Below are 24,650 nucleotides of genomic sequence, written 5' to 3'. Positions count from 1 at the left end.
GATAGCTTCTAAGACATGTAACTGGAAATGCAGTATTTTGAATTCCATACCTCTTCTCCAAACTTGGAAGTAAACTGGCTTCCTATTTGTGTTATAAAGATACCACATAGTATCTAGCTGCATAAAGGCTGCAAATGAACTCAAGGCAATTAAAAGATGTTTTGTGAAAGAAGAGTTGTCATTGTGCCTCATTTTTAAAAGCTTATGTATTATGATGACTTTAGTTCTGTCACAAACTACATAATTGACAAATATTGTGAACCACCTTCAGTAAATGGAGCACTAAAAACACACCTGCTGGATGCCTGAGAAGTTTTTCAAATAGTTCAATGTTTCTACCATTACCCTAACCTCCCCCTAGGATCCTGACCACTCAGGATTCCAGTGCTGTGCAACTGAAGTCTTCTAGAAACAAAAAGCTTGTGTTTGTCTATTCAGAATATTCACCTCACTATCCACAACCCTTCAAGCAAACAGAAAAAAAAGTACAGATTTATTACTATTTTACTTTTGTCAAAATAACTCCACAAAGAACTCTGAACTCCATATATCAAAAGGGTAAAACAACTCTCTTCTTCATGTATCACTCATCTGAGCCTAAAAAAGACTTCCAAAAATATTCAAGGCTTACTTTAAAAAGGCTATGCAACAATTACATTTTAAGTTTCAAGACTTATTTGTTAAAGAGTTTTAAAATCTGGAATACACAGATACTCAATTTAATGCTATAGAATAAAGATATTTTGCCTCCTATCTTGGGAGGCAAATTTGACTTCACTGTTTGCACAGGGTGATGCATGACTTTTATCAAAGCACTTGGGAAGCAGTAGACAACCAACAGATCTGTCACTAGCAGGTACAGTATGGTATACATACAAAGTTCCAGGCAAGGGCTACATAGCGGCACCCTGTCTTCAAGGAAGCAATTAAACAAGCAGAAAACCTCACAAACAACAAAACATATCAAAAAGGAAAAACAAAACACGTAAGAAACAGTAAGTCAAAGGATAAAAATTATATTTTTAGACTTATTGTACCACCACATGCTTCTTGAAGTATATCCACAATTAAAACGAGAATCATAGCTAAAACAGGGAAAAACGATGAGCTTAATTCTTAACATGAACACAAATTTTGTACAAATTGAATTTCAATTACTAACTGCTAGTCATTTAGGTAATTTGTGTATGAGACTAGCATTTAACTTTATGCCTTCCTCCAGAACATACTCAATTGAAACTGTGTTATCTAATTCTCAAAAACTTCGAAGTGAATTAAGTTGTGATACATTAAAGTTTATGAAAGTATAACCCATTATTCAGCTATAGAGATCCCAAAGAAACAGTTCTCAAGATGTGGTGACTTGCTCAGGGTTACTTAGCTAGTGAGTAGTAAAAGCTGAGAGATCAAATTTCCAGCCTGAACATCATGTTCAAGCTTTTTTTCCCAGTATATAATTCAGTAATACACATTTTAGTTGATCCAATTCTACGTTTTTGATATTTTAAACAAATTTGTACATTTTTTTCTGTTTTTGATTGGGAGAAAGAAATACAGGCCAATACCCAATTCCACAGAATTTTGTAGGCAAAAAAGCAGCAATATGGAAAATGGATGAAAAAGTAACTAGGAGCCGGACGGTGGTGGCGCACGCCTTTAATCCCAGCACTTGGGAGGCAGAGGCAGGTGGATCTCTGTGAGTTCGAGGCCAGCCTGGTCTACAAGAGCTAGTTCCAGGAGAGGCACCAAAAACTACAGAGAAACCCTGTCTCAAAAATCAAAAAAAAAAAAAAAAAAAAAAAAAAAGAAAGAAAAAGTAACTAGGGAGGGAAAGATCTAAAAAGAACAAATAATTAATAGAGAGATTAAATTTCTTATCTCCTTTTTAAATGTATTTCATTTGGAAGAGATTAATTAAGGTCAGAGTTCAGTACACTGACCCTCAAAACTGCATGTCTCAAAGGATTAAATAGAAAAGTGAGTTCAAAAACAATGATGTCACTGACCATCTGCAAACCATGCACACGAGTTTAATTGAGTGCTAGTCAACGTTCCCTTCCTCAGCAAGGTCCTTGAAGACAAGGCCAGGTCTAATTTAATTTTCTAATGCTTAAAGGAGTAAGAATACTAGTCCCAGTTATTTTTCAAACAAGGACTACAAAGCTGAAAATGTGTTGTGATTTCTCTGATGTGTAAGCCACTGCGTAAGTAAAATGTGCAATAAAAATAAAAATTCATTTTTAAGAATGATAAAATTGTATAATCTTAAACACATGACCAAGGGATAAGTCTGAAGGCAAAAGAATGTAAAGATCATTCTAACTATGTATAGTACTAGATGAGAAGGAAGATTAAGATTGCCTCTTCTCCTCCACAACAAATACTGTGATCAAAAATCAAGCAAGCAAGCAAGCAATATTCACCCCAGATCAACTGCTTCCACAATTATTTTGTGGGATTCAAAATGTCCATCAGTATTTCTACCACATAGGAAAAAGTAAGACACAAATCTACATATAATTTAACTTGATTCAGATTACTCTCAAGTACCACGTTAGAAAAAATTTAAAATACTTGTTTATGCAAGATAAAAGAAAAGCACGTAACTTTACAAAACGGACACAAAAACACCACTACAAAGTACTGTCTCTGTTAGGCCACCACTTCTCAAAACAGCAGATTGAATTCGGTATTTTACTGTGTGAGACACTGTGTGAAATGGTCCCACAATGTATCTAATACACACAAACTCAAGTCATAAAAGTTATCCCCTCTCCCCCAGTATAACTGTGCACAGATGAAGAAACCAAGATACACATAGATTAAAGAATTTGCCTACAAAACTTATGCTCAATTAGAATTAATGATTTACTTCTTTTCAAGTTTGCGAGTTAAATATATATAAGCGTTTAAGATTTTTGTAAGCACGTACATACAGCAGGTACAACTCTTAATTCAGTTTAAAAATTTGTAATCAGAAATTTAATTTTGAAATAAGACTGTTTTTAAGCTTTATAAATGTTCCCTGTGTAAGGTAAGTCAAGCCCTACTTGATTTGTACTGTTACTGGAAGGTTGCTGGTTATCTGAAACCGAAAAAAATCCCCGCCCTTTGATTTTCTCTGCCCCCTTTCCCATTTGTAAATAATAAAATTGCTAACAATGAATAGCTAATTTAATTAAAACGTGTAACTTATAAAACGTGTATTTATTTTTAACTTAAGCATTACTCTAATGAGCAATTTAAAATATTTACGTTCCTGGCCATCTGCTAAGGGCCTCAAAGTAGTAATTTAGATCAATCAAATTTTAAGAATGAAGTACCTACGTCAAAATAGAGGCATAAAGAAAAAGTACTACACATTTAGTTTGGCTATGTAAAATTGGCACAGCACGTTTTCCTCCTGAGGGCAAAAATGAACGTGACGATTTCGGGGGACGAGGAAGGGGACATTTTAAGTGGTTCGCAAGCTAGTTAATAGGGTCGGGCAAAAACACTCTCGAGGGCTAGGATGGTGCTGTTGGATTTCCTCACGGAGCTGTGGGAAGGCTGGAAGCCATAGGCTGACAAAGGGGGCGTAAAAGCCAGAGGGTTGAGGAGGCCGGAGGCAGAGGGCATGCAACCTGCACAGAGTGACTTCGGGCGTGGGCTGCCGGCCACAGGCTGCGGAGCCGCGGGAGTACCGCGGCTAGCGGCGTGACATCTGGCGTGCCGAGCCGGCAGGGGGCAGAGCAAGCGGTGTGTCACGTGGAGCGGGTGCTACGGGAGCCGGGAGGGTAGTGAGAATCTGAGGGGGGTCTTCCCCAAAGCCTCAAAGACAGTTACTCACTGGAGTCGCGGACTCTTCTTGCCCTGAGCAGGAGACGGGGGCTTCGCGGCCGCGAGCTGCTGCCCCGGGGCGTCGGGAGGCCTGTGGCTGGGGCTGCTCCTCCGCCGGCGGGGATACTCGGCCTTCCTCCGGCGGGACACAGCGGCAGCGGCGGCGGCGGCGGCCGCAGCGGCCCGGCCGCGGTCCCGACCTCCCCTCAGAACGCGGCTGCTCGCGGTCCCTGCAGGCGCCGCCGCCGCCGCCGCCACGCCGGGCCGGGGCTCGTCCGAAGCCGCGTCGGCCGCCGCTGCCTGGCCCCCTTCCTGGTCCTGCTGCTGCGGGGATCGCGGCTCCTCCGTCTCCCCCGGCATCGGGGCTCGTCCGTCCCCCACCCCTGCGTCCCAGGCGGCGGAGGCGGCGGCGCCCGCGGCGCAGCTCCCCCCCGCCCCCCTAGGCTCCCGGAGAGTCCGGCTCCCTCGCACTCCCAAGCACCTCTCTCCCCCCGCCCCCTCCGCCCCTCCGCCCGCTCCGAGGGCGCTTCCCCCCCCCAACCCGCGCCCCCTGCCACTCAAGCCCGCGACGGCCGGAGGCGCGCACGCGCGCTCCCCCACAGGCAAGCAATGGGCCAATCGGGACGGAGGATCGGCCTCCGAGCCCCGCCCCTCACGGTCTCGGACGCAGTAGCGCACTCAGTGCCCTCCCCCACCCCTCCCTTCAACCAATCAGGAAACGGCTCCGAGGGAGAGCGCGAGGTTTCCTTCCCCGCGCGCCCGTTCTCACCGTTAAACGGCTGCGTCTCGCGACAATCCCAAAGTGACCTTTCCCTCGCCCCGGGAGTTCAGCCCCAGCTAGGGGCGGTGGGAGGGGCAGGGCGGTCGCGGGGCGCCGAGAGGACAAAACGGACCTCGGCCCGCTTCGCGCGCATCTCCCCCCCACCCCCAGCCACTGCGCGCGCACCTGCCTCCCTGAGGCGCCCCTGCCTTCTCAGGGGCTCTCGCTAACCTAACAAGTGGCCGGGACGTCGTCCCACCTCCACCAGGACCCCCACCTTCCTGCTCTGGCCTTTCTGTCCCCTGCGCCTCCAGCTCTCGCGGGGAGAAGGGGTAAATTATTTGAGTTGCCGCTTCTCCTTTAAGAAAAAAAGGCCCCGTCCGTTGCCGGATGAAAGTCCCTGAAAAAATGGCGGCGGTAGGCTAGAGGCGGGGTTAAGGGGACAGCGCGGGATAGTCCGGTCGCGCACGCGCAAGTCTAATTTAGCCCGCGGCATGCTGGGAGACGAAGTCCTCTCCAGTCTGTGCTTCCAGGGAGAAGATGGGAAACTAGAGGCCGAGGGAAGTCTGGGAGTTTTTGCCCGGTTCACCACGGGAAAGGTAGTTTGCTAGTCACACTCCAGAGAGTTTACGTTGACATCCCAAAGAGGCACTGCTTCCGGGCCAGGCCTCCACGCCTGCGTACAACAGGCACAATAGTGAGCCAATTACTGGTTAGGGTTTCCTGAGAGGGCAATCTCCTTCACACTGTTAAACTGGCGTCTGTGTAAGCTCTTCGAAGTGCCCTCGTCACAGTCCCTACTTCGGTGTGGTCACTTGACGTCTCCTCTGCGACCTGCTGTCATTCTTCCATCTTGCGTTGACCCTCTCAGCCGTGAGACCCTGGAGGTCAGGGACGTTCGGCTTCTGCCACTTGAATTTCAATAAACCACGTAGGGACGAAAGGGAAGGTTGTTTCCTAGTAGGAACTGGGCAGCACAGACTGGCGTTGGCTGTGGTCCTTGAGCTGGAGAGAGAGAGGGTTAGCGTGACTCCCAGTGATTTATGCGGAGAAACTAGCGGTCTGTCGTGTTCTCCGCCTCAACGCTGCAGGCCTTTGCGGTTTGTAGATGTTTCTTCTGCACAGGAAGCAGAGTCAGAATAGCTGGTTTTGTCTAGCGTGTGCAACTAAGTACCTTCCTGATGGGTAAAGGGTGGAGAGAAGGTGGTTTCCATTTGTTAAGCCGCAGCTGGGGATGCTTCGGCCTCTTGTGTTGGTTTCCCTCTCATACATTGTGTCGGCATTTCTTTCCCTTTTATACATTGTTTCCATTCCTTAGTTTCCTCTTTATACATTGTAATCGGAGAACAACTTGCAAGGGGACTCTTTACCCCTTGCAAATGGAAACATCCCAGTTAAAGTCTTCACAAGAGGCGGAAGATACAAAGTTTGGAGATCTAATTCTGATTTTTACTTTAGTCATTAAACGACAAACATGCAGTGGAATCCATTGTTCTTTCCAGCATTTGGCTCACTTGCCACACAGATAAAGCAAAGTCTTTGATTCTTTCAAAGGACTAGTGTCATTTTCTGTTGTAAAAATGGACAGTATTGAGTAGGAACAAATTTTCAATCTGTGTTTGCAATGAGCACGTTTGGGACAGCACAGACATGCAATGACTGCTCACACAAAAAATACAAAAAACAACCCTCTTAAAAAGAGGTTCGAGAACGACTGACATTCCTTTAAGAAATGCTCACTGTACTGTCGATGAAAGAACATACTAAGGTAAAACTGGTTTATATAATAAGTAGCAAGGCTATCACTTTATTCTGTTCTTTTAGCCAGTTACTATTCCTTGTGCCTGTTTCACTACTGGTAAACACCAGGACAAAACCTACTTCACAGGACCATAATTATAGTTTTTTACGTACTGTCTTCTCAAGGTGGGCCTGTTATAAGTGCTCTCTTCCTTTTGAGATGAACTAAGACACAGGGAATAAAATAAAAGGTTTACATGGCTCATTTTTTTGAAGAAATTGTTACAAGGCTATGTGAACTGAACTGGGATTTTGGATAATTCAGATTTTAGCATCTATTATCTTAAATCTTCTGGATTGATTCGCCTGTATATGTTTGCGTTTTGGATAACTATATAATCCAGTACTAGAGTACTCAAAAGTGAACCCACTTCTGTTCAAGTTTAAAGAATTTGTGATCTGGGCTGGTGGATTGCTCAGTCAATGAAGGCACTTTGCTGACAAGTCTGATGTGGGACTCAGGTGGTAGAAGGAGAAAACTGACTCCCACAACTCATGAGTGTCAACAGACACACCCACACACTTGCACTCACACAAATACATGTAATTTTAAAGTTTTTGATTATAATTTGTGAATTAAATACTTGTAAGCGTTTACGATTTTTTGTAAGCACGTACATACAGCAGTTACAACTCATAATTCATGACTTCTGAATAAGAAAATAAAGAAAGTGAAATGCAGTTGGTGCTGTCTAATCAGAAATTTTAAGGAAGGAGCCATGCTTCCATGGTCCTTTAGTATGGGGGGGAGGGTTGGCAGTGGGCACTGGGATACTTGAACTTATAAAATCTAAGCCCTTGTATGTGGTATGCATTGTAAACTTTGAAACATCAACTTAAAGTCTTTATAACCACCCTGACCAATGTAGCATCAAAACCTCAGTCTTGCACAACCTGCCTTTCTCTGTCAGCACTATTTTAAAAACTGAGCTAATAGAAAAGAAAAGAAAAAATTTGACAAATCAAAAGTGAGGAAGTGCTAAGCAAATACAGGAACCAAAAAGGGTCATAGAAGCTGCTTTGCCCTGGCTCCTTCAGTTCCGTTGTGGTCCCCTTCTTCACCACACGCTGAAGCAGTTCACAGTCTTCAGGGGTAGAGCGCCGTGAGTGTAAGACAATGGAAGAGCTGGGTGAGTGAGGGGCTTTTGAAGATGGTCTAAGGAAGTGTGAACTTGGTTCTCATCCATCCCCATGTGTGATTAGGTGTGTTCTAGCTGAACTGAGGACAGTGCTAAAAGATTTGTTTTCACTTCTGTCCTCAGTTCGAACAAGCATGAAGCAGGAGAAACTATGATTGTTGGGGGAACTATGGGGTCTCTGCTTGTGGAGGCACAGTAGGCAGATAGTTGAGAGCTAACCACAGAACAGACACCCAGAGAAGCACTTTTAGAAGGAAAAGTAATTGAAAGTGCTTCCCCTCTTGGCAGCTACTGGAGATCATAGCGTGGCTCCAGAGCTAGGTAATTGTGAGAATATGATTTTGGAAGAAAAAGGAAACAAAAGTTGGGAAAGGGGAGGAAACAAGTGAAGAGAAGGAGGGAAAGAATAAAGAAGAAAACAGAGTATAGGGGAAGAACAATAAGATAACAGTGCGGAGTAAAAGGTCTGTAGAGGTTGCAGAAAGGCCAGAATGCTTTCATTTCTCTATAGTTTAAACTACAGAGGTATCATCACTGTAGTGGTTCTTGTTGGTTTTTTTTTTTTCTTAAAGAAATCTTGAAGGAGCAGATTATTTGGCGAGAAATGCAGTCCTTTTCTCAACTCTTAGGTTATGAAAGCAATGTTGAAAGTGTCAGCAGCTACCATGCCCAGAGAAATCACAGATTTCAAAGCTTTGGAACTGTAAATCTGCCTCCTTGGGACTCATTTCATACACTTTGGCAATATTTATTCATTCACTTATGTATTTACAGCATCCTTAACATCAAGCTACTAACTTTCACCTCTTTTCAAGCTATATTTATTCAACATTGTGTGTTTGTAGCCTTGCAAAAAACTGCCAGCAATAACAAAATTCATAGCGTGTACATTTTGTTTATAAAGAATTATTTGAATTATACTTTTAAGGCTAGAGAAACAGAGAAAGGAAGAAGGTGAGAAGTTAATTATAGAAAAAAAGGGGGTGTTTAGTAAATGCCGAATTTTTTTGGTAAGAAAGTATATTTTGAGACTGTGGTAAAAGCTATATTTTGGATTGGTGTAGAATCCAGAGTCTTTTTCAATATGATATTGGTTATTTATTCTCTGAGAATTTGCCGCAAGCATATTCTGTGTGGGTATTGAGTGAATTTGCATTTCTCTATGGAATTTTACCATTTTGTTTTCAGAGAGGATTTTATTTTGCTTTGTTTTACGAATACGAAATTTTACTCAAATTTAGTTTAAAAAGTTAAAAGAACTAATACAGGGAAAACAAAATATGTTAATATAAGTATTATTTTTTTCTTTAAATAAAGGAAAACAAAATACCTTGTTCACCCTTAGAAGCATCTGACACGAAGAGAGCAATTAATGACAATTTTACAAGTTGCTCTCCTATGTTAGAAGTGTGTTTGCCTTGGTAGCCAATGGAGTAATATTTTTTTAAAGTATACTTTTCTGTTTTCTGAGGATGATAATTGTTTAGGGAAATCTTCCAAAATGTCAAAAGTATGCAGTTTTGAAAGCTAACTGTGTAGATTATTCAGTTAGCTACAAGTCAATGGACTGCTGATGGCTAAACGTCAACAGTCTCTTCAAAATGTCACCATCTGCGTGTAGTGTGGCACTGCCTCCCTGTAATCCCAGCTCAGAGGTGGAAGCAGGGAGCTCCAAAGCTTAAGGCTATTTTTGGCAATTAGAAAATTTGAGATCAGCGTAGACTATGTAAGAGCCTATCTCAAAAAGCCAGACATGGGAAGCAGAAGCAGTTAGATTTCTATGAATTTGAGGTTAGACTGGTTTTCATTCTAAGTTCTGGGCCATCTAGAGCTATACAGTGAGACCCCTGTCTCAAAAAAAAAAAAAAAAACAAAACAAAACAAAAAAAAACCCAACAAAACACAAGGCAGGTAGTATCTGCCAGGCACAATAGTTTATACCTGTGATCTGAGTACTGGGGCAGTTAGGTTGGAGAACTGCCCAGAGTTTGAGGCCAATCTGGGCTGGAGCTAGTTCCAGGTTTGCTTGGGCTAGAGCAAGCTACCTACCTTAACAAACTAGCTACCCGCAAAGATTTGGGGTGGAGTTTTCTTTCTACTCCTGTAGAAATTGTATCAAGGACAGGTTGACTCAGATGGGCAAATCCTCCCTCTCTGCAGTACTGCTTTGGATGTTAGTAGCATGCCTTCACCTAGGTTTTACCTAAATCTTTGCAATTCAGGGGTGAGATCATTCTAACCTGTGGAGACCCACAGAAGAATTCACTTGTGGGTGAAAGTTGAATTTAACTCCGCAGGTCAAGGACTAGGAAGATGAGCTGCAGTTTTCAGTCCATTTCACTCGCCCCAGTATCTTATATTAGTCACACCAAAATTAGTCATCCAATTTAAATTGGAGAATCTGCACGAAGCCGAAAGAGTAGACTCGGTATTGGTGAAATGTGCGCCCATTGAAAATAGGAAGTGAGAGTCCTGTTAACTCAGGAGCAGAGAGGAGAGTTTTAATAGATTTGGTGAGCAGATGGTTCTAAAGATTACTTCATACCTTTGCTGAATGATACTCTGTTTCATACTCTTTAGTATAAATTGATTCTATTAATCCAGGAAGGCCTTTGACTTTTGGATCAAAGATTAGAAAATAGAAAAGAGAACGACCCTATTTTAACAGATGGAGAATAAAATGTTGGAATTCTGAAATCCAGAGTTCAGTCTGGCTAGTAAAATTAAAATTTTTGATTTGTAGTTTTGTTTCCTTAAACTCTTTCATTGTAAAGAATTTAAAAATATACAGAAATAGAGAAAATATTTTAATGAAATCTAAGCTTTCTCAGTTTCAAAATCATTAGCTCTTGACAATTTTATTTAATATCATTTTCAAGAAATTTCAGACATTTAATTTCTTATCTGTAAATATTTCAGCCTTAATCTATTACATAAATATGTATATATTTATAGAAACAGCCATATTAACAGTATCACACCCACAATAGCTAATAATCTTAATGTTGGTTCCTCAATATCATGAAATAACATTATCATACCTAAAATTAACTGAAATCACTTTAATGTTAATATTTTCAAATTCCTAAAATGCTAGCATTTAATATTATTGACTATGCAGTGTTAAATATTTTTTAAATTTTTTAAATTTCATTTTTTGATCATCTGTCTTTTTCTGCATGTAAAACTCATGCTGAGTACTGAATTCTGAATCGCCAAAGAGGATTTATTTTTGCACTTGCCATTGAGCTTTTGATCACAAGTTTGGCAAAATCTCACACAAATACTGTCAATCAGTATTATTGATTGATCTAATTTTTAAATTAAAGTTATGACCTAAATTGAAATTAGTTACATGTCTCCTAGGTCTCTTTTGTGTACCTCTGCTGTCTTTTTTTTTCCCTCTTGTTTGATTATTTGTTGAAGAACAGTCTGGTCTAAATAGATTAGCTAGTTCAGTTCAGTTATTTCTTTCTTTCTTTCTTTTCTTTTCTATTCTATTTTTTTTTTTTTGGTTTTTCAAGACAGGGTTTCTCTTGTACACCAGACTGACCTTGAACCCACAGAGATCTACCTGTCTCTGTCTCCAAAGTCCTGGGATTAAAGGCATGCACCACCACGAGCTCAGTTTGGTTATTTCTAAAATAGTGTACTAAGGTCAAAATTTTGAGATACAGATGATTGAGAAAGTTCTACAGAATATTTCTTTTGTGAAAACTGATTACATCTTCCTTATAATATTGAGAAATACTGATCCTTAATCTGGGAATGTGGCTTAGTGGCACGTTAACATACTTTTGTCTAATATACATACGTTCCTGGTTCAGCATTGTAAAGAGGGAAGACCGTGTGGATAAGGCAGTTTTTGAGCTGCTCATGGTGGCACATTCATGTAATCTCAACACCCAGGAAGAGGAGGCAGGAAGATTGTGAGTTTTAGGCCATCCTAGATCACTGAGTGATTTGCAGGCCAAGTTGCTTTATGACAGCTTCTCTTAAAAACTAGACAGAGTAAAACCCCGTTCTCTCTAAATATGAAGAACATGTTTTTTTAATGGCATGTTAAGGTAATTTTCTTTATATGAGAATTTCAGAGCAAGGCAGGTTCCTAGAAATCCCACAATCTAATGCTTTGCAAGTTTATAAAAATTAATGTATTTTAAAAATCCCCTAAAGTTCTAAATAGGACACTAAAATATCTTGACTTGCAATTTGAAAAATACTCTTCTATCCAATTGTGTGATTATTTAGATGAAGAGAACATGCAGTGCTTAAGATGACTCAGACCATCTAATGATGATGGCAACTTCAACTTACAAGTTTACAACACTGATGTTGTTAAGGTGGTGTTCATGTAGCTCCTCTTGGAGATCTGCTTCTGTGCTCAAGAGCCTGTGAGAGCTACACTCTCTCTTTCCTGGATATGAAATGAGAACAGAAATGTCCTCCATCTCAAAGTGTTAGGATAACACTGTTCATACACTGTGATTAGCATTGGCTAATTTTCATTAATTGTTATGATTAATGACATCGCAAAAGGAAAGTACTAGCAAAATGCTTATGAAGTCTATTGGCATTTTCCCAAGAAAACTGCGAAATAAGTCTCAGTTATTTGGATTGCTACATCTTGCTTGATTGTGAAATGCTTTAGTTACTCTTTTTTTCCCCCCAACCTCTTTCTCCTTTACATCCAAACAAACAAACCACCATCACTAACAAAAACCCAATAATACTTAACAGTTTTTTGGTTGTTGTTGTTGTTATATTCTTGGGCTAATCTTTGAGATATTAGACTATATAAAATCAGGAGTAATGTTTTGTCTCCCTACTGTGCTTGGGATAAATTGTATGAGAGAATAAAAGAAAAAAAAAGAATGTTTGACTCTTGGTATATTTTGAAAAACCTTATTTTTTCTAATATGAAATACATAATTGTTCTTTTTTTGGTGTGCGTGTTTGTGTGTGTGTGATTTACTCAACTGGTTAAAAACCAATACCTAGAAGTTAAGTTGTAGAGAGTCTATGAAATTGAATGCAATTATAGAAAATATCAAACAGAACCTAATGTAATTTCCTCAGATATCCCCTAAGACATGTCACACTCCTGAAGTGAGGTATGGAGGGAGGGAGTGATTTACAAATTTTTATCATCCAAAACAAGAAGAAAGTATTTAAGAAGAAAATAATTCTGGAGACTCACAAATTCTACATTATGCTCCTTTTGTTTCTTGTGATGTAGATGCCTTATTGGAGGAATTGGAACGTTCTACCCTCCAGGACAGTGATGCATATGCAAACCCTGATCAGCAATCCAAACAGGAGAGCAAGCTTCCCAAAAGTCCAAAAACCTTGTCATCTCAGAGTCACACAAGTCCCTTGAAGGTAACATTTCATCTTTTGTAGTATTGTAGACAATATTTGATTGCACATCTGAAAGTTAATTTTATCCCACATATATTAAAGGAAATGAATATATTCAGGATAGAAGAAAGTATCATTTTAATATTAATTTAAAGATAGTTGATTTTTGGAAAGAGGAGAATTGAGGAAATGATCAAAGAATATGTCTTTGAATTTTTTTCTTCTAGTAAAGGTACAGTAGCTTAATATCGTCTCATTCATGCTGGTTACTGTTATGTTGCTCCCTGGCTACTAAAACTGCCATGTTACAGCGTGACTAGAGTCACACTCAGTAAGATCAGAGATCACTGGGTAGTTTAGATAAATCTTTGGGGGGTGTGTGTGACTAGGGGGGGTGTGTGACTGTACAGCAGTTACTTCACTGATCTTATTTTCTGCTGAATAGATTCAGAAATTGTTTTCATCTAGCTAGGTAGTGAAGCTCTTAGCAGGCACCATGAAGAAACTAAATGCTCCAAAGATGATTTATTTTAAAGCCCAGAAATCTGGTGTGTTAATTTATGATTAAGCATTAAAGCTATCAAGTTTGTATTTGCTGAGGTGTGTATTCTCTTCCTTTGGATCAGTATGCACATATTTTTATTATAATTAATGCTTGCTTAATGAGAATGCAGTTAGTATAAGAGACACTGAGTGGATGTTCTTCATAGCTGGTATTTATAAACTATGATGTTCTGATTCCTTCTTGGGTACTCATATAGAATGAGTATCCCAGAACTGGAATTTGAATGCAGGAATAGGTAGTTTCCAACTTCTCCTGAGACTGCTTACTGACTCTTTATTAGAGAGTGTTTGTTTGCTGAAAGTCTTAAACTACAACCATAGCATCCTAATGTTCTCCTGCATAGATACTTGCACTTTATTATTTCATAGGAACCTCATAGAGCCTTGTCTTAAGAGAGACCATGACATTCTTGTACCTTCACTATGGCAGTGATTTCCTATCATTGGCAGTAGAAGCCACAATGTTGGCACTGATCTTTGTGGATGACCACATCTTGGCCTGCAATAGACCTTAGCTTTTGCTTATTTTCCTGGCTTCTCATTAATTTCCTTTAATGTAACATTTTCAGCTGTTTTTTGAAATTTTATTATTAGTATTTGCATTAACGTATTAATATGATTATGACTAATATCAAAAGGTGACTAATAATGACTCTTTCTGGTCTTGTTCAGACAAAACCTCAGTAACGTCACCCTTTCATGGCAGTGTTCATGAAGTCTGAGCATGCAAACATAAGCTAACTTCTGTGATTTAGGTGGTAGCAGAAGAAGTCTGCTGACCACTTGGTATGCTGCCAATCATATCCTGCTATGGTCCATGTGATGTATACATGGAACATTTGGGTACAGTAAATAATAAGGGAATCATGCTTAGTGACATAAAGTTGATGTTCAGAAAATAGAATTTAGTATTCTGTCATCACAAATACTATATTGTGAACGTTATTAAAGCATTTTTTATTTGTAAATTCCTCAGTGTTTTATTTTTGTTAGCACTTAAGAAATCTTAATAGTACTCCTTTGTCAGTTGGCTTAAAACACAGCAGAAACAAAATCTTTAGGTTTTATTTCCTCAAAGCAGTTATGAGGACTGTGTAATTTGCACAAAGCATCTTTGATGTTTTACAGTCACTGTGGGAATGGGGTGGAGCTGTTACTGTTCTTCTAAATATCAGGAGACACAAAAAAGGTGAAGCAGAATTAGCATGTACTTTAGATTTAATACTGAATTTCGAAGCATGCTTCTGAAGATGACAAATCCTGCACAGCTGCCGGAAGTGTATTTGCAGATCGCTGTGCAATACACATTTCCACTTCTAGCAAACCACTCCTGTAAACATTTTTTTGTTTGTTTTCAGTTTTACATTTTCATCTGCTTACAAGTGGAAGGGGTAGATTATATTTGAAAACCTTCAAAAATATCAGTCTTGAGTCACTGTCATTAGAGGTGTCGGTCAGAAAATTTGAGCTCAGCTCTTTTATTTATTTTTCACTCAACATACAGCATCAAAATAAAATCCTTGGAAGCTAATTTTCCTGTTAAAAATAAAACAAGCAACATTATTAATGTCAATACAGTGAGTTGGAAAAGTATTGAAGATAACAAAGTCTTCTGGTAAGAACAAGAAACAGACTGTTAGTAGAATGCAGCATCATGGTAATTTCATAGCAGAAATGAATTTGGAGCTTGTTGTGAAGTGCACAGAATCCTTGATTTCATCAAAACAAACAACAGCATTCTGCCTATTAAAACCAAAATTATCAAGATTGGCAAATGTCATGCTAGTCGTTTTTTTCTAGGAATGACATGAAATTTGAGGCAACATCTAACTACAACTATATTAATTTTCTCGATGTGTTGGAAATGTTCTCTGGGTTTATAATATCCCACCCTCATTTCATAAAGCATAAGGTACACTGTGTGAAAAATCAGCTGGAGAGCTGTAATCAAATTATTCGATCAATATAAAATGAAAAAGTGCTTCTCAACAATCTACAATCATGTTCATTTGAGTTTAAGAAAAGGAAGCAGCTCCGTTTTTTTCCCTAGCTTATACCAAGAGATGAGAGCTCATGTGGCTCAATTGTTTAATTTGAAAATGTGATTCCAAAACATCTTGACTTTGATAGATTATTGGCTTTATATTCTTGGATAAATTTATAAACCAACATGTACTAATATAATGGAAGACAATGATTTTAGTCTTACCCATTCCTTACAAAATATGTTAAAAAGAATCACAAATAGAGACAACTTCAAAGTATGGTATTGTTAGAATATTAATGGAGAAAGATGCTGTGAATAGAGATAGCTAAGCAAACACACATGGGAATATTGTCTTGGACAAAGAAGAAGGGAGAAAGCCTGGGGGCGGGCAAGAATACAAGAGAAGTAATGGGATGGAAAGAAAACAAATATTTCATTTTACATATTTATATCACTGATGTATTCTATATATGATTTAAAGACAAAAGAAAGATTTATGGAGTGGAATTGACCAGAGGGAGGGTGAAGTGGACACAGGAGGTGGTGGGAAGGCAAATATAAGCAGAGTACATTAATATACATGTATGAAAATGTCCTAGTGAACTCCTTTATTTTGTGTACTAACAAAATTAATTAAAGGGTATTTTCCTGAATGTATTTACACATTTTAGCAGAGAAAACAATTTAGAACATGTTCCACAGAGCAGAATGTGCCCTGAACGATCAGATTCATCAGCATTAGAGAGATCACGTCTCTACACTATGCCCCAGAGAAAAGCCCAAGTTAAAGGTAGCAGCAGTCTCTAGTCTATTAACCTAAAATGTAGCTTTGGAAAACATTATAAATTAAAAAATGACAGCACTACATATTTTGTTTTTTTTAAAAAATCAACATTTTAAAGGAAAATTCCTAAATCAAAATATTAGAACCAACAATAGCCAAGTTAACAATTAAAGTATGTGACTATATGTTGAGAGTAATTTTTTTATGCTGTTTAAAATGTTTAAGTAAAAAAAACACTAAAGACTGGCCGCAAGTTTGCCATCTTGCCTCAGTTTTTCAAGTGCTGTGGTTAAGGCATAAAGACATGAGCCACCACACCCTGACTTTGATTAGAATGGTGTTATAGGTCTACCACTACAATACAACCAAGTTGTTTGCTAGGAATATTACTTCATTAGAAAACAATGAAACATATATTTGCAATATCAGTACTAATGAAAATGAGACAGGAGCTTGAGTTCTGAACTAGATTACAGTCTCTCTTTCTCTCTCTTTCTCTCTTTCTCTCTTTCTCTCTCTCTCTCTCTCTCTCTCTCTCTCTCTCTCTCTCTCTCTCTCCCTACCTTCCTCCCTACTTCCCTCCCTCCATCTTCTGTCCCCTCTCTAAAAATTTAAATGTATTAAATTAAATACATTGAATTAATTCTGAATCCTCCTTTCCTTTATAGGTATTCAGTTTGAGCTGAATAAATGTATGATTACCACTTGCAGATCTAGCCCCCTTCCCTGCTTCACTGCACAGGCTACACAGGCTTCCATGTTGCTCTACAGCCATTACCATTTATTCTTTGCACATGGATAACAGTACCCTGATACCTGATTGCTTTCCTTGCTTCCTGTAAGTCATTGCTCAGTGTCGTCTACTAAGTGAGATTTTCTCTATCTTTGCATTTATAACCACTACTATCTCCACATTCTTATTTGTTACTCTTTGATTAACTTTTGTATCTATTTCTTGCCAATAGACTATAAGCTCTGGAGTATTTAGTTTTTGTTTTCTTAAGTTGGGTGTCAAGTAAGCTAGGCTGACTTCAAGCTCACTGTGTAGGGAAAAATAAGTTTAAATTCTTGATCCTGTGTCCAGCTCCCAAGTGTTGGCAGACCAGTATTACACCACACCAGGTTTATCCAGTGATAGGATTAGAACCCAGAGCCTCGTAGATGCTAGGTAAATACTCCTCCAACTGAGCTACATCTACATTCCCCAGATCATTTGGTTTTACTGTGATTGTTTGATTTTGTGGTTTGGGGTATAACACCCTAGCCCTGGAATATGTCAGTTACTCAGTAGGTATCTGTTCAGTGAACAAATAGTTGAATTTCTATCTAGCCACATCTTTGGTTGACACATTATTACTTTTCATAAGGCAAGCTTGTGTTAGAGCCTTCCCCTAGGCACCATTGTGTTTAAAGTGCTTTTCCCTGAGCCATCATATTCTATGCTTCCTATCTGAGGATGGTACATCTCTTTATAGCTTTGTTTTTAAGGCAGGGAGGGTAGTACTTGTTCAGCTGCCAACTTCTGTTTATAATTTGGTTTTGCTCCACATTATGGAAGGTAATCCTGCCTTTGGAAACATTTAAACAATATATGAGTTATTATTTTTATTGATTATTATTATTATTAGCTTTGAGATAAGGTCTTGATGTTGTTTCCAGACTAGTCTCATACTCATGCTTCTTTTTTCTCAGCCTCCCAAGTAGCTTGAATTACAAGTGTGCATCACTATGCCATTCTAGTTATCTCCTTTAAAAACTAAAAACCTCCCTCCCTCTCTGTTTTGATAAGCAATAACATTCTAATACATATGTCATTCTTTGCTCTTTTCTGTCATGTATGTCTTAGGTGCAGCTTGTGTATACAACCAATATTCAGGAGCCCAATGTCTACAGGTATGCTTTTGTTTGTAATAAATAATTTCAGAATTAAAAATTATTCGGTAATTTATTAAAAATTACAATATTTTGGTTTGTAAAGATTATTATTGGACATTCTCCTTAGTATGTCTCTTGCCAGAGCCTTTCCACAGAGTCAGAACCCTTCTAAGCTGACTTGGCAGCTTCTCAATATATCTTTCCTCCAGACAGGTGTCCAGACTCGGGGGGGGGGGGAGGGGCGGAGCGTCTCTATATTTTCCTTACCTCCTGAAAAGAATAAAAAGTCCCAGAGTCAGAACAGATGTTTTGACACTTCAGTTCCACATACCATGCAACAAGTGCTCAAAAGAGAAAATGCACCTGAAAAAACTTAAGCAAGGGTCCAACAATGTCAATGCCAGGACCAAGGCTACATGAAGACAACAAGGGTCGGTCCATCACAGACAAATGAGTGCACACTTCTACTTTCTAGGTCTACTTGAAATTTATTTATGTGGTAGAAGGGTATCCCTTTCATAAAATGCTGTGAGATATCTTTCTGTACTTTGTGAATATGCATTGCTTTCAATAAAGTTTCTTTGGCCTATTATAAGACAGGATTGAGCCAGGTAGGAAATCCAAGCAGAGATACAGAAGAAGAAGGCAGAGCCTGGGAGACTCCATCCAGCTGCTCAAGGAAAAACATTCCAACAGACTGGTAATGCCACAGTCATATGGCAATACTTAGATTAATAGAAATGGGTTAATTTAAATGTAAGAGGTAGCTAATAATAAGCCTGAGCCACTGGCCAAACATTTATAATTAATATTAAACCTCTGAGTGGTTATTTTAAAAGTGGCTGTGGGACTGGGTGGCACAGAAAGCCTTCATTTACAGTAAAAGCTAGACATGAAATAGATTAATTTGTTAAATCATTTTTTTAGTCAAAGCAGAATCAGTAGTTAAAACAAACAAAAGACAAAAAGGCCACCTCTTTTGTGTCTCTCTATTTATTAAAAAAATTAGGCTCTCTTTTAAGGATTTGTGCTTGGCACAGAGTGCTACACTTTATTATTTCATAATTATAGCACATAGAGCACACATGGAAGGCTAAATCAGGGAAATGACACGAGGTACATGAAGCCATTTAAAACTTCTCAGTTGAGGTCACTTTTTTGTTGTTTTGTTTTTAAAGACAGGGTTTCTCCGTCTTGCTTTGCAGCCTGTCCTGGAACTCATTTTGTAGACCAATTTGGCCTCCAATTCATAGAGATCTGCCTGCCCCTGCCTCCTGAGTGTTGGGATTAAAAGTGTGAGTCACCTTTTACTGTGGTGGGAGTGAAGCTAGTTTATTAATACACGGTACCTATTTATTCCAGCTCTAGGAAGTGGTGAACACTTCTCCATCGTCTTTACTCAACTGTTGCAGTTAAAAAAACAAACAACAAGAAAAGCAGTGCCTGTAAAAAGAGGCCCTCAGCAAATGTGTATTTTATTAAGATATCAATAGATAGACATGTGAGTACTCAAATATGTAACATAAAAATCAGTCCAAACAGCAGCCGTTTTCCAGTATGTCTGGCATTGTAATCAATTATTTGATCATGACACTATCTTATGGATATCTCCCCTTACAGCGTTGTGCCTCTGGCCTCCATTACTTTTTTTTTTTTTTTTTTTGGCCTGTGCTCTGTTAGTTAGGGCCAGGACATTTATGTAAACGTCTTTTATTTAGCTTGTTTTTCTTGATTCTTGCTCTCTCCAAGCTTATAGCTTATTTTATATACAAGCTGACACTAACAGACCACTCCTCAACATACACACACTAGTCAGATATCAGAGATAGCCTGGCTGCAAGCATAAACCATCGACTGTTCATCAGGTATGTGGTGTAGAACCTCCCCCTTTCCCTGAAATGTACAAGGAATGCTTAGTGTTATATTAGACTTGAACTCTCCTCAGAGCCCCACTGTGCTGCCTTCTGTCTGTCTGTCTATGGCATTAATGCATCCCTTAATGAATCTCATATGCAAAAAGCAGTTCATCTTAGGATCCCTCTTGAGTCCCAATGCCTAACCTTTCATGTTTTAGGGATCTGGCTCTGGTGATTGGATTTTCCAGGCTCCAGGACAGTTAGCTGTCATGGGCAGAGACCAACAAGAAATGCTGGAGAGAATGGCAAGGTGCATAGTAGGAAAGTGCAGGGTACTTGCCCTGGTCCTGGTCCTTGACTTTCCAATGTTTCTATCAGCAGCTGCATCTCTGTCAGCTGGAGCATGACAGCCTGCTGTCCTTCTAGTGCACTGAACAGAGGCCTTGGGCTCTGATGATAATGTTATGCATTTTGTTCTTTTAGCTTTGGGGTGGTAATGACTTGCAGCTGTAGGTTTCTGGTAATCCCAGTGTCTTCTGTTTTGCTTACTAGCTCTCTCACTATCTTTATAATTGATTTTCTATACAAATTCCATTTGTTTACTCAAACATGCTTATGTTTTCTGGATTGCAGTACTTTGGTATACTATCCATTACCAAGCCATACCTACAATGGATGTGTGTATGGAGGATGATAAAATCCATCCATAACTATGTGAGACTTTTATAAATTTCCAAGGTAGTTGTAATTCCAAACCATGAACAGACTGTTAAACTGAGAAGCTAGATTCCCACATTTGTTTCCACCATATACTCTTGCTTACATAGATGAGGTGCACATTACTCTCAGAAATCCTTGAAAGTGTGCTTTGTAGTGACTGTGACTGCAGCACTGGGATGTTTCTAACTACTGCACATCAATTACTAATCAATATTGCAGTAGTTTATAAGTATATCTATTACATGAGGAAAAGTAGCAGTTCTGGTAATGAGGAGGAGGAGGAGTTCATGAAATACAACAGAGTTAAACAAAGGAAAACTCAGGATAATGAAGTTCCTTTGTTGGGAAGTATACATTCTGTATATTCCTTCAAATATGTGTGTGTTGTGATCTGTATTATTAAAATCTCTGAATCACAAAGTAACTTGTGTTTCATGACATAGCAAAGCACTTTTGCTATATTTAAAAGGCCAGGGTAAGATCAAATGTGTCTAATGTGAAGTTTCTTTTAAAGAATATTTCCTATAATGGGCCTCCAATTTGTAGTCATTCAGAGTTTTCATTTCCTTTGTAGAATAGTATACTGCTTAGTCAACTAATGTTAGAGAATCTTTACAATGCCCCCTTCTCTTTATATGCTGTACATGGATTCTAGTTTAAAAGACTGTGAGCATTTTTTTTTTAACATGAGCATATTTTCTCCAACTGTAAGGTGAGGAGGCTTTACGAATAAGCAGACCCAGATAAAAAGTGACATTTGGAGCTGGGGAGATAGCTTAGGTGGTGAAGTGCCTGCCAAGCAAGTATAAGACTACCAGGGGATTTTTCATATTGCTCTAGACTTTGCTTCCCAAATTTAACAACATATTTTAGAATTATGTTTTAATTTATCTAAGTCAATAGGTGCATTTTTTTCAGAATAGAATTGGATATTTATTAGTTCAGTTATGGAATGGGAAGGAAAAAGGGGAGAAGGGGGTGAAGAGAGGAGATAGAGAGAGAGAGAAAAGGAAGAGAGAAATGGACAGAGAGAGAGACGGGGGGAGCGGAAAATGGAACAGCGGTGCATTTCTTTTAGCAATTGCATGCTATTTTGTAAATGGATGAATCATAATTTGACTATTTTACTTATTTGCTCAAGAATCCTGTATTGTAAATGTTTTTTTTTTCCCCCGACCAACAAGCCTCTCTGCCAACACAATAATCCCAGTTAGATCAAATCAGACTGAATTAAAAGTTGCCCAGATTTCATGAATGCCAGTGCTTCTGGGTGGCCCCTGGGAAAACACATAGGGGGCAAAAGGAGAACCAGAATGACCACCGGAGAGGGAAAAGGGGAGACCACGTGTTCATTCTCGGAGGGGCAGTTTAAATGGCCTATGGAAGTCGTCTTGACCCTCCCTGGGGAGGGGTTACCATTTGGCGGGCTTTCTCAGAGGTGAAGTTTGGACTGAGGTGACTTCCAGGGGAGGGGGCTTTGACATGGAACGTTCCACCCAACATTTCAAAATGGATGTCGGGGGCTGTGGTGAAGCCCCCAGCCAAACATTCCAGAGTGTTTTGGATAAGGATGTTAGGGGCAGAGGTGACCAAACATTCCAGACTCTTTTTTTGGCAAAGGGGCAATGGCTCAAGGCTCAAGTCTGGCTACTTAAGGCGGGCATGGGCAACGTGGGAGAGGGGCAACGTGGGAGAGGAGAGAGTTGGGAGTTGGTGGGTTCATGCTCAGCAAGAGGTGTAACTGGAGCGGCATCTGGATTCCTGTCATCCTGGAGACCTCAGGCAGCTGTTCTTTGAGGTATTCTTACTCTTTTAGTTGGTGGAAACTGAGATTTTGTTAAGTTAAAATACTCCACTAGATTTTATCTATTAGGATATATTGTGGGTAAGAAATGACTGTTTATGGGCCTAAATATAGCCTCAAACAAATTTCAGTTAGGCTCTGGACCTGTAACATTCCAACTTCTCCACAATCATTTAAGTTCAAGTCAATTAACAAACCTTACAGATTTAATTGAAGGCATAATTTCCTTTTGGGAATTTCCATCCATATCTTTAATAATAAACATTTAAGTTCATCCTTCTTAAACCCAATTTTAAAACGTGACTCATGTTTCCATGGTTTGCTTTTTTAACTTATAGAAGTTTTACAAACATTTTGAATATGATTTACTATATTTTTTGATATTAGGTTTTATTACTATATTTCCTTTTTTGTTTTGTTCCAGAGGATTTTAAGCAAACCTTTTCTTTACTTTTAAATTAATTTTTATGTATATGGATATTTTGATGCATTTATGTATGCGTACCATCTGTATTTCTCATGTTCATGGAGGCCAGAAGAGGGTGTTCGAGCCTTTGAAACTGAAGTTACAGGGCATTGTAAGCTGCCATGTAGTTTCTGCGAACCAAACCTCAGTCCTCTGCAAGAAGATTGAGTGCCCTTGACCTCTGAGCTCTCTCTAGTTCCCATCCTTTTAATTTTATTCCCTTGTTTAAAATGCCTTAATGTCTCTATTTTTAAATTATCAATTTCCTTCTAATATTTTAGTGTTTTAACACATATAAATATTCAGTTCCACTTACTTACTTGTTCATGTATTTGATATGTTGAGGGCTATAAGTTTATTTTGTTCTACATAGATTTTCATTCATTAAGTTCATTAAATATGTTTCCAATGCTTTGAAATGCCTCATGCAACATATTGTATCTTTACTGGTGTAGGAGTCTGCTTCTGGATTTTTTTAGTCTACTTTCCTTTGATCTGTTTGTTGTTACCATTGCGCACATTTAATTATTGTCATGTGTAAGCATTGCATGCTAATTGCTTGCTCCTAATTACTTTTATTTTATAAAATGTTATGTCTATGGGGCAAACTTTTCCTTCTGAAATTTGTTTTTGTTTTGTTACTTTTGAGATAGTGTCTAGTATCTTTGGCTGGTTTGGAACTCACAGAGACCTGCCTGCCTTTCTGCCTCACAGTACCAAGGATTATAGAAATGTGTTACCATGCCCAGCATTTTAAACCTTAAAAGGTTTTTTATTGGGTATTATAGTCTATAAATTTTAATATAAACATGTTGATAGCTCAAATAATTCTTCTGGGATCTTTATGGAATTTTATTGAATTTGAAATGGGAAAGTGATACATATTATACATCTCCATTTATGTGTCTTCTTTTTGATTTATTGTACATACTCAATGTTTACAAAATAATATATAGGATACATATATTTAGTGAATGCTTCTTTAATGAAGTGTGGCAATGTATTATAATGAAAATATCACTTATTTTCTAAGAGATTGGAACTTTTGCTGGATTTTACAGCGAGATTTAATAGTAGACGTTGGGGTCACTTAAGACTAAGACTACTATCCTGCTGTATAGTCAGCTTGTTTGTTTAGCATATTTTTACTTTAAAGAGAACAACCAACCTTAGTGGCCTTGAATTTACCATGTAATCAACTTTGGTAACCCATGCCAATGCATGGCTGTAATATTAAATTATGTACTTCTGACCTAAGCATAATGCATGTGTGTGTTATGATAATCATTTGCTAAAAGCAGAAAAAAGCCAATAGCAGCCTTATAAAACGAATACCCACCATAAATATTGAATGAAACATATGGGTATTGCTTGATAACATCGGTTTGTTTATTAATCATCTGGGTCAGTTGGGGTCAGTTTGAGTTAGTAACTTAATACTTTGTAAAACTCTGTTAAAGATTTTGTAAATTATCCCTCATTCTTTGTTCATGCAGTGCTTTCTGTGTTGTTCAAGAAGTACATATCAGAAGCCCTTTATTAGAAATGGTGGAAGACACAAGAAGACCAATGTAGAGGATTCAAATGTAGGCTCGCACTTGATCAAATGACACCAATGAGAAGTGCTTTTTTGATTTCCGTCCTTAATACAACACTGATGAGTTATTGGTGACTTTGAGGTTATTATTAATGTGCTTAAGCTTATATAATGAAGC

The 24,650-nt window shown here is 38.8% G+C and overlaps 2 protein-coding genes and 1 non-coding gene across 9 annotated transcripts in view; 1 reads left to right on the top strand and 2 right to left on the bottom strand.

Annotated features, from left to right (window-relative positions):
• Nucleotides 1–4,194, bottom strand: part of Zfp91 (ZFP91 zinc finger protein, atypical E3 ubiquitin ligase) — a 31,444-nt gene extending 27,250 nt beyond the window's left edge. For all 3 annotated transcript variants that reach the window (XM_085693659.2, XM_048430590.3, XM_085693658.2), the window contains exon 1: nt 3,830–4,194. In XM_085693659.2, coding sequence (XP_085549785.1) covers nt 3,830–4,179 — 350 coding nt within the window. In that variant the 5' untranslated portion in view covers nt 4,180–4,194. The remainder of the gene's footprint in view (nt 1–3,829) is intronic.
• Nucleotides 4,195–5,288: 1,094 nt separating this feature from the next.
• Lpxn (leupaxin) overlaps nt 5,289–24,650 on the top strand; it is a 31,288-nt gene continuing 11,926 nt past the window's right edge. The window contains exons 1-3 of one of the 5 annotated variants that reach the window (XM_048430554.3): nt 5,559–5,712; nt 12,758–12,900; nt 18,061–18,107. In XM_048430554.3, the coding sequence (XP_048286511.1) occupies nt 5,688–5,712; nt 12,758–12,900; nt 18,061–18,107 (215 nt within the window). In that variant the 5' untranslated portion in view covers nt 5,559–5,687. Of the gene's footprint in view, nt 5,467–5,558; nt 5,713–7,361; nt 7,510–12,757; nt 12,901–18,060; nt 18,108–24,431; nt 24,522–24,590; nt 24,615–24,650 lie in introns of those variants that run through there. The other 4 variants (XM_048430555.3, XM_048430559.3, XM_048430557.3 and 1 more) reach the window with 4 other exon arrangements.
• Nucleotides 10,683–10,806, bottom strand: LOC125398042 (small nucleolar RNA SNORA40). The gene has a single exon (XR_007231266.2). It is a non-coding gene; the product is annotated as a small nucleolar RNA SNORA40 (small nucleolar RNA).

The sequence above is a fragment of the Myodes glareolus genome, chromosome 7, assembly GCF_982192425.1.
Source record: "Myodes glareolus chromosome 7, mMyoGla1.1, whole genome shotgun sequence".
In the NCBI taxonomy this organism is placed as follows: Eukaryota; Metazoa; Chordata; class Mammalia; order Rodentia; family Cricetidae; genus Myodes; species Myodes glareolus.
This window is presented reverse-complemented; position numbering and strand designations above follow the sequence as displayed.